The sequence below is a fragment of the Cannabis sativa genome, chromosome X (assembly GCF_029168945.1).
Source record: "Cannabis sativa cultivar Pink pepper isolate KNU-18-1 chromosome X, ASM2916894v1, whole genome shotgun sequence".
NCBI classification, from domain to species: Eukaryota; Viridiplantae; Streptophyta; class Magnoliopsida; order Rosales; family Cannabaceae; genus Cannabis; species Cannabis sativa.
Genome location: NC_083610.1, coordinates 54,323,258 through 54,332,521, shown reverse-complemented (window position 1 = coordinate 54,332,521; position 9,264 = coordinate 54,323,258). Strand labels below are relative to the sequence as shown.

At 32.6% G+C, this 9,264-nt stretch overlaps 1 protein-coding gene across 1 annotated transcript; it reads right to left on the bottom strand.

The window, feature by feature from the left end:
• Nucleotides 1-4,734: 4,734 nt before the first annotated feature.
• LOC115712879 (serine/threonine-protein kinase PEPKR2) lies at nucleotides 4,735-8,468 on the bottom strand. The gene is made up of 4 exons (XM_030641297.2): nucleotides 7,947-8,468; nucleotides 6,755-7,580; nucleotides 5,717-6,010; nucleotides 4,735-5,368 (listed from the first exon to the last, which is right to left on the bottom strand). Exons 2-4 carry the CDS (start codon nucleotides 7,506-7,508, stop codon nucleotides 5,007-5,009), a joined length of 1,410 nt encoding a protein of 469 aa, XP_030497157.1. The 5' UTR covers nucleotides 7,509-7,580; nucleotides 7,947-8,468; the 3' UTR covers nucleotides 4,735-5,006.
• Between the last annotated feature and the right edge of the window lie 796 nt (nucleotides 8,469-9,264).

Sequence of the window (9,264 nt, the reverse complement as noted above, 5' to 3'; positions counted from 1 at the left end):
GGAAAAAGGGTCGCGATCTGGCTCTCTGGAGGTCGCGACTACTAACGCGTCTGGAGCCGAATTTTCCAATTTTTTCCAAGTTTGGCCCAGTTTTTCGCCATTTGACTGAATTTGAACTTTAACACCCCGAGAACCTGAAATAATAAAAATCAAGCGTAAAACTGCTCCAAAAGACACCAATAGATGAGATAATGCTAACTTTAAAGACCTGAAACATAGGCTAATTATAACCTAACAATAGGTTAAGAACATGGTAGTTCAATTGAGTGGGAGCGCTAATCATAGATACGTATGCGAATATAGAAGTCAAATGATGATTTCCTTCGAGCTTGGCTTAACAGAGATAAATAGTTGAGATCTCATTTTAGTGATTATATTAGTTCACTGAAATATCATTTATAAGTAGCCAAGTGTTTTAAGGATAAAATACATTGAATGGTGTAACGGTAAATTAATCCCTATTCAATGTAAATCATCTATAGAGGATCATTGATTATTGGGATAATAACAAATGGATAATCTTATAGTATCTATATCGTGAAACATATAGAGCGTTCTATATAATTGAGAGTGCAATTCCAAGTTCTATAGTGGTGCAATGAGGAATTAATAAGTTAGAGAATTTACTTGGTAAGTTCTAGATCTGCTTATTGGAAGCTCGGTTATATAGACCCATGGTCCCCATACTAGTTGAGACAAACTGCTTGTAAGACTGAGTTAATTGATTTTAGTTAATCAATTATAATTCTAAAATTAGACTATGTCTAGTTTATGAATTTTCACTAAGATATGGCTTGATTGTGAAGAAATAGGATTTTAGGGTTTATTTGTTAATTAAAAGGCTTTATGGAGTCTAATTAATAAATATTATAAATGATAATTTTATTTTATTTATTTTAATTATTAAATAAATAGTTTTGGCTTTTATAGGGTTGAAAGTACAAAAAGTGGTATATGTTAAAAATATATATAAATGGTTAAGAAAAATGGCAAAAATCTAACTAGTGTAGGGCCCATTTCATGGCCGGCCACTTAAGGGAAATTTTGCTCTATTTTTATCATTTTTTTATTCCAAATAAATCAACCCTAGCCCTATGTTAAATTAGTATAAAAGGAAAGATATGGTCTCATTATCCAATTAATGCTTCAAAAGGCTTTAAACCTAGTTTTCTTTCTCTTTGACAACTAGGTTTATGAGACTTCTTCTTCTTCCTTTCTTCTTCTAATTTCGAGTTCCTATAGCTTTCTTCACTATCAAATTTGAGCCTTAGTGATTAAGTGCATGCCTGTTGAGCTTTTTGCTCTAAATAAAACTCAATTTCAATGTAATCTCTATCATTTAAATATCAATAAAGAGACAGAAGTATTTTCATCACTTATTTAATGTGTCATTTGGTTCATGTTATCATTTATATGTTTATTTCATTTATAAATTCATCCTAAACCCTTATCAAATTAATATTCTTGTTTATTGTGTCGTCAACAAAGTGGAAAGTAATCAAGATTGTGTGATTAAATTTATATTCCTAGATTTATCAGTACAAAGGGTTTAACAGATATGATAATCTACAACATAGTTTGCTTGCGCCTTGGATAAGTGTTATGTCCTTTCCAGGACATTGGTTAAAGTAAAGCTTGGGTTGGATGCATGGAGTATGCATTGGAAGGGACCGATATTGAACTTGGATTAGATATGTTAAATTTACCGTAATATCTATTCAATTCAATATCACCTAGTTGATCCTAGATCAAATGATCTTAATCCTGACATGGTTAGGTTCGATCTCAAGAGTATTATTCATGTTCTTTGATTTGTTAGTTAAGCCTACTTTTTGGTCAAGGTGATGCGTACATTTTGGGAACATGGTAGTGCAGTTGAGTGGGAGCGCTAATCATAGATATGGAATATATAGCTTCTATCTGGACATAGAAGTGAAATGATGATTTCCTTTGAGCTTGGCTAAACAGAGATAAATAGTTGAGTACTCATTTCAGTAATTATGTTAGTTCACTGAAATATCATTTATAGGTGGCTAAGTGTTTTAAGGATAAAATACATTGAAGGGTGTAACGATAAATTAATCCCTATACGATGTAAATCATCTATAGAGGATCATTGATTATTGGGATTATAACAATGGATAATTAATAGTGTATCTATATCGTGGAGCATATAGAGCGTTCTATGTAACTGAGAGTGCAATTCCAAGTTCTATGGTGGATGCAACGAGGAATTAATAAGTTAGTGAATTTACTTGGTAAATTCTAGATGTGCTTATTGGAAGCTCAGATATATAGGCCCATGGTCCCCATACTAGTTGAGACAATACTACTTGTAAGACTCAATTAATTTATTTTAATTAATCAATTATAATTCTAAAATTAGACTATGTCTAGTTTATGAATTTTTCACTAAGCTAGGGCTTAATTGTGAAGAAAAGAGATTCCAGGGTTTATTTGTTAATTAAGAGATTTTGTTGAGTCTAATTAATAAATATGTTAAATGACAATATTATTTAATAATTATTTTTTAGCTATTAAATAATTAGAATTGAAATTTAAGTGGTTAAATTGGAAAAATAATATTTTTGAGAAAATAAGATGAAAAATTTGAAAAGTGGCAAAATTGTAAAGTGGGGCCCAATATCAATCCATGGCCGGCCACTCTATAGTAATTTACCATTTAATTTTTTTATTATTTTAATGTCAAATAAATCTAACCTAACCCTAAGTGGTTTCCTATAAATAGGTAGTGATGGCTAAAGAAAAAAGATGATGCATCTCATTCCTTCAGTAAAAAATTTGAGCCTCCTTTCCTATACAAAACTGAAACCCTATCTCTCTCTTCCTCTCTTCAAAACCGAAGCCTCATAGTAAAGGACTGAGTGCCCACACACATCAAGTGGTACTCAATCATAGTGTGTAAGGCTGTGAAGAATCTAGTTTCAAGAGAACGAGATTCGAACTCAGATCTTGGTGATACTCTGCTACAGAAAGGATACAAGGCTTAGAGATCTGAGTGGAAGGAGACATTATATTCCGCTGCAACCACTGTAAGGTTCCTGATACTTTATATGTGTTTATTTCATATCGTTTTAGAAGTTCATGTTTAGGATGTTAATAACATACTTGTTAGTAAATCTATATCCTGGTAAAATAATTCCAACAATGCCCACACATAGCAAGTTAGTCCTTAATCATAGTGTGTAAGACTATGAAGAATCCAAACAATAGAAGGAGTTTCGGGCTCAGATCTTGGTGATACTCTGCTACAGAAAGGATGCAAGGGTTAGAGATCTAAGCGGAATGAGTCATTTAATTCTACTGCAACCAATGTAAGGTTTCTCATACCTTTTATGTGTTTACTTTATATCGTTTTAGAAGTTCATGTTAAAGATGTTAAAAACATACTTATTAGTAAATCTAGATCCTGGTAAAATATATTCCAACAGTACGAACACGACTTAACATAAAAAAAAATATGGACACGACACGACAAATTCAAAAAACACGATAAGTACTGAATAAACTAGTCTAAAAATACAGTTAAAAACCTTATAATAATAATAATAATAATAATAATAATAATAATAATTTGTGTTGATCAATTATAAATAAATTAAAATGATGATAAAACTCAAATATAACACAAAATATTATAATTCTGTAATTAAAACTATTAGATAATATAAAACTAAAATTATATATTAATATATTTGTAGGGTATAACTTAAAAATTTAAGTATTTATCAGTAAATATTAAAATTTTAATAATTTTTTTTATATGATTGTAAAATATTATTAAAAAACTATATAAAAATAATTAAAACTATAACAAACACATATAGTTTAGTAGTTATCTCATTAATTATATAAAAAAAAATGTGAATAAGTAGAGCACGAATTTAAACCCGTGTAAAAAAATGGGCTGACTTATTTAGAAAAAATGAACCAGCACGAGTAAAGCTTACAAGTTATATCGAGCTTACCTTTCAAAATTGTTGGCACGATACTGCACTATTCATATTTTTATTTTATTTTTTTACATAATATGGTACAACCTATATTTTAAAAAGCACAAAAAAAAAAATATAGGCCAACACAAACTTATTTAAATCAATTTGAGTGTGACTAATGGGACATTAAGCCTTCTATAAAGTTTAAAGATAAAAGAGTATTAGAGACTTAAATACATTTATATCCATATTTTATTTATCAATCGCTATTTTCTTTATAATGTTATACCTGATAGTGGGTTTGTGTTAAAGAAATAGATTTTATTTATGTTAACTGGTAAACTTTGTAAATGTCTATGAAAAAAATAAGGAAATTTACATGGTATACTAACTTTTGTCATTTTTTTACAAAAATACTGTCAGGCGGTATTTTTTACTTTTTTACTGTGTTTTTTTATAAGTTTCATACTGCAGTATACTATGTTAAGTTTTCACTGGTGTTTTTTAGTTGTTCTTCTGTTGTTTTGAGTTGTTCTGTTTTGTGTTTTACTGGTATTTTATAAAAATACAGTATTTTTAAAAACTTTTCCGTATAACAATATTTTTATAAAAGTTAACCCAAATTCTAATATTTTTGTAAATTTCTCAAAAAATAAAAGTGGTCCAATTCCCGTAGATATTAAAGAACATCACCACATTTGCAAGGTCCAAAATAGAAATAGGTGTTTAACTACTAGTAAATTAATTAAAGCTTTGAATTGTTCCAGTAAACCAGAAATAGAAATATCCAATCACTAAGTTTTATTATTAACTAATATTTATACAAATTAGAGGAAAACACTCCATTCTATTTACACAATCTGTACATGGATTCTCTCAGTTTCATTAGGTTAAAACCGTTATTAGATTAAAAGAAGAAGTCATAGTGAATTCGTCAGATTGTTATTACCCTTAACCCTCTGAAAATTCCACTGGGGCAGGCAAAATTCCGTTCCCCAGCTTAAAAGGATTGGAGATCGTGATACTGGTGTTAGTTTGCCGTCAGCAAGATCAAAATGCTTTACAGAGATTGTTAGCATTTAGGTTAGATGAACGTTGCTGCTCAATTGGACCTGCCGGAACACACAATCTGCTCCTTTTTGGCTCAGAGATTCTCACCCGTGAAACTGCAGTGGCCAGTGCATCTACCAGCTCACTATCATCATCCTCATCTGCTGACTTGCAACTATCAGAAGATGAAAATGAACTTGAATTATCATTGAAAGAACCATCATCAATCCTGTTTCGGTCAAATTTTAATCTGGATCTAATAGCAAGCTGATGGGAAGGTGCTCCAAGATGGTTCTTCATTTTTGTCTTTAAAGGAAGTGTCTTTAAGGTACGTGCAGTATAGAATAGTATCCATGGATGTCCTGCATCAATCATATGAACAAATACACTCAAAACAATATCCAAATTTCAACAAATGTTCATAACAAGATAAACCGGTCACAAAGGACAATCATGCGTAGTACCAAAATCAAAATCATATAAAAAGGAAAAGGGGAGAAAATATAGAAAAATAACTTTCATATATCCTGTTTTGGTTGAATAGTCAGATCATCAAAATTAACCCCTTCTAAACCTGTAGATACACAATTTTATAAATGTATTCAACTATGCTGTACTCCAAGAACATTTTAGCATGAACCTTCACAAATGAAATATGTGGATACACTGAAATAGACTAGTCAATAAATTTAAGCAGAACTTCAACTTACTCAAAACTTCATCAGCTGTAATTCTTGCAGAAACATCCCTTGTCAGCATCCTTCCAATAAGATCTCGTGCAGGCTTAGATACTGATTCCCAAATCCCAGTGTGGAAATCAAGCTTCACAGTCTTGATTGCCTCAAAAACTCCTGCAGAGTCTCCTTTAAATGGCAAGGCACCCACCAGAAGAACATGTAGCAGAACACCAGCACTCCATATATCTGCCTTCTCAGAATATTTTCCTGACAAAACTTCTGGTGCAACATAAGCAGGACTTCCAGCTAAACCAGTCAATTGCTGACCTGTAGTGACCACAGAAAAATTTCTAGGTTTTAATATTTCTGAAGAGAGAGAGAGATGCTTATATACACTGAGCCTAGATTTCAACACAAAATCCAACTACTTGAAATTCTAAATTCATGTTAAGGAAATATGTTAGTAGCTGAACCTTTGGCGTTGTTACTAGTAATATATTGGCCATCACACTAGCGTAAAATTTTAATCCCATCAAAGTACTATAAAAATAAGTTCGTGATAGACAAACTTAACCAAAACCTTTCAGATAGGAGTTAGAACAGACGTAGGTCTTAAGTGGGGCTTCATTGGGTACTCATAGTGGCCAACTTAGATAAAGACACACGGGCACCATCCTACATGGCATAGAGGGACAACAAAATAACTTGTCAAGCTTTAAAGATCCATTCAGGAAACGACTTATGAATGCTTAAATTGGCAATCGTTTGTAAACAGCACATACTGGACAGACTTATTACAAATGTTCCAACATACAAGTACCTGGAGAAAGAAAAGCGCCAAATGCAATCAAACATAAGCATCGTGTATGGAGGGAAAAAAAACACATTTTTGTCAATCTACAGAGGAACCTTAGAAGACAACTGATTAACTCTTCTAAATTGATAATTGTTTCCAATATTAGACATATATATTGCGCATTTTTCAACGTAAAAGTAAAAATATGTACAAGTAAAAAGAATAGTTATCAAATGCATAACACAGATATGAATATACGTGTATATGTTACTGACCATCAGTTATTCTCATGGCAAGCCCAAAATCAGCAAGCTTTATCTTTCCCGATGTAGTAAGAAGAATATTCTCAGGCTTTATGTCTCTATGAACAACCCCCATATCATGACAATACTTGACAACTGACATAACTTCCTTGAATACATTAGCAGCACGGTGTTCTGAATATCGACCCTCTCCCAAAATCTGATCAATCAAGCGTCCCCCAGAGCACAACTCCATGACAAGATGAAAAGACTCGGAATCCTCATACACCGCTTGTAATGTGACAACTCCAGGATGACCAGATAAATGCTGCATTATCTCCACCTCTTTATGAACTGTCTCCTCACCCTTCATGAGAGTCTTACATGCAAATTCTGCACCACTAGCCATAGACCGACACCACCGAACTGAACCAAACTTTCCATGACCAATTGTGGCACCTGATACATAGTCATTTTCTATCTTATTCTTCCTACCAGTTTGTGTAGCGACATCGATGCAACCGATTTTCCTCTTAACACCCCTCCCGGGTGTGCCTAAAGATGAAGCCCCGCATGGTGGTGCAGTAGCAACACCTGCAAGCCTGCTTTTATAGGAAAGAACAGGCTTATTACAAGAATCTTCTTTGCACCTCTTCTTCAGCCTAGTATAATCCTCTAATGAATAATGCGAGGTAATGATCGACGATTGTGAATGGTGGGTTGACGATAGAATGTCTGGTACATTAGGACATGGGTCTGTATCACTTCCTTTTCTCTTCTTCCTCATCAATTATGAATTTTTACTAAGAACTGCGCCTAAATTGCTACAAATCCAAAGACACTATTCTGGGTTCTGATTCTAAATAAAGGAAAAAGAAAAAACACAAACATAGTTAAGCGAATTCTGATCTAATAAACTCATAGTTACCCAGTTAGTAGAAGAATAAATGAAAAGCAAAATAAAAGAAAGTTGCTAAAAAGAACCTTTCCCAGCTTTTTTTCAACTAAAACAAGACCGCAAAATTCACTAAGCCAAATCTCACCATTATAACCCAGGAAAATATCAAGATAGCAAGAAAATCAAAACCCATCTAAGAAATCAAATTACTAAATTTATGTTTCTGAACAACTAAACACCAGAACAAATACCAGAAACCCAATCACCCCCATTATCGAATCACTATCAGAAAACGAAAATATGTAGCGGAAGGAAATAGGAAAATACCTTCTGCAATAAACCAATGTCGTTTAGATTTCAACGTTCCAAAAAGAGATAATAGAGATGCAGAGATAAGCGAGTGATGAACAAGTAAAGGATAAAAAAATAAAAATATTCAGACAGCAAAGTGGAAGATCCAGGATGAAACCCTAGAAATGTGATGTTACTGAGTTTGGGGAAGATTTTACGTAACGAAACAAAAAGATCACACTAAAGCTAGAAAAAGAAAGGTAAAGATAAAGAGGATATAAGATAAAGAGTGAAATAAATAAGAGATATTTTCTCTGATAGTGAAAAAAAAAAAAAGGAAAAAAAAAAAAAGAAATAAAGAAAAACTGGCGGTCGGAACAGGAAATGGATCAACGGGTCAACTTTTTTTTGGCTTAATAATCAACGGGTCAACTTGATTCTTGAATTGTATTGCGATTTGCGATAAGTGGAGAGAGAAAGATCGAGTGCGGCGCGGGTACACAAGAGAACCGTGGAGAGCGGGAAGGTGATAAGGTGGAATTTGTTAACCTTGACTATTTGACAGTGGTCTCGGGGATATCGCCTCCTTGTGAGTGAGATGGTTTGGTGTAAAGTAGAAAAGAGTGAGTAAGAGCATGTGGGGCGCGTGGGGACACACAGTAACCGAGGTGCACGTGGGAATCATGTAATCTGCGGTTGGTCGGTTTATGATGAATAAAGAGCGCAGAGGAAAGATAGTAAGAGACCCTAAAAACTTAAATTTAGTGTTAAATCAATATCAAAAAATTACTATTTTAATTAGGGCTGTGCATGGGTTGGGTTAGCCGGGTTAAAGCTATTTTAGTGGGCCAACCCAATGAGATCGGCCTATTAAATTCTAACCCATTCATATCAAGTTTTAATTATAACCCAACCCAAACCAATCCATTATTGATCAGGTTGGGTTAGGTTGGATTGGGTTACAACCCTTAATTTTTTGCAATTAAAATTTCTCAATTAAAAAAATTGAGTTGAATGATTGAATAAATATAAAGTTCAGGGAAAGTCATAAAAAATTCAAACATCAAAAATAAATTATTACAGTTATCCAAATTCAAAAGAAGTATTAAAATTAGTTAAATTGTCTAAAATAATTACCAACTTAAAATAAAATCGATGTTCTTCTACGTATACATCAATTAACAATGTCAATAGTCTTCACTCTTGTTGATGCTTTGACCTTTACTTTATTGCCTACAATTCAAAAACTAAGTTACTCATGTTATAAATATTATTAATTATGTGGATGTCCAAATCTTTTATTTATTGTCATTAATTGTAATCAACATTCCTCTTTTCCTTAGTTTCCCTTTTT

What these genes read in the sequence shown, in the direction of transcription:
- LOC115712879 (XM_030641297.2), bottom strand. Translation starts at nt 7,508, where the DNA reads ATGAGGAAGAAGAGAAAAGGAAGTGATACAGACCCATGTCCTAATGTA. An exon ending in TGCCATGAGAATAACTGATG is followed by an intron (nt 6,011 to 6,754) that starts GTCAGTAACATA and finishes TGGTCACTACAG; the next exon opens with GTCAGCAATTGACTGGTTTA. An exon ending in TACAGCTGATGAAGTTTTGA is followed by an intron (nt 5,369 to 5,716) that starts GTAAGTTGAAGT and finishes TGATTGATGCAG; the next exon opens with GACATCCATGGATACTATTC.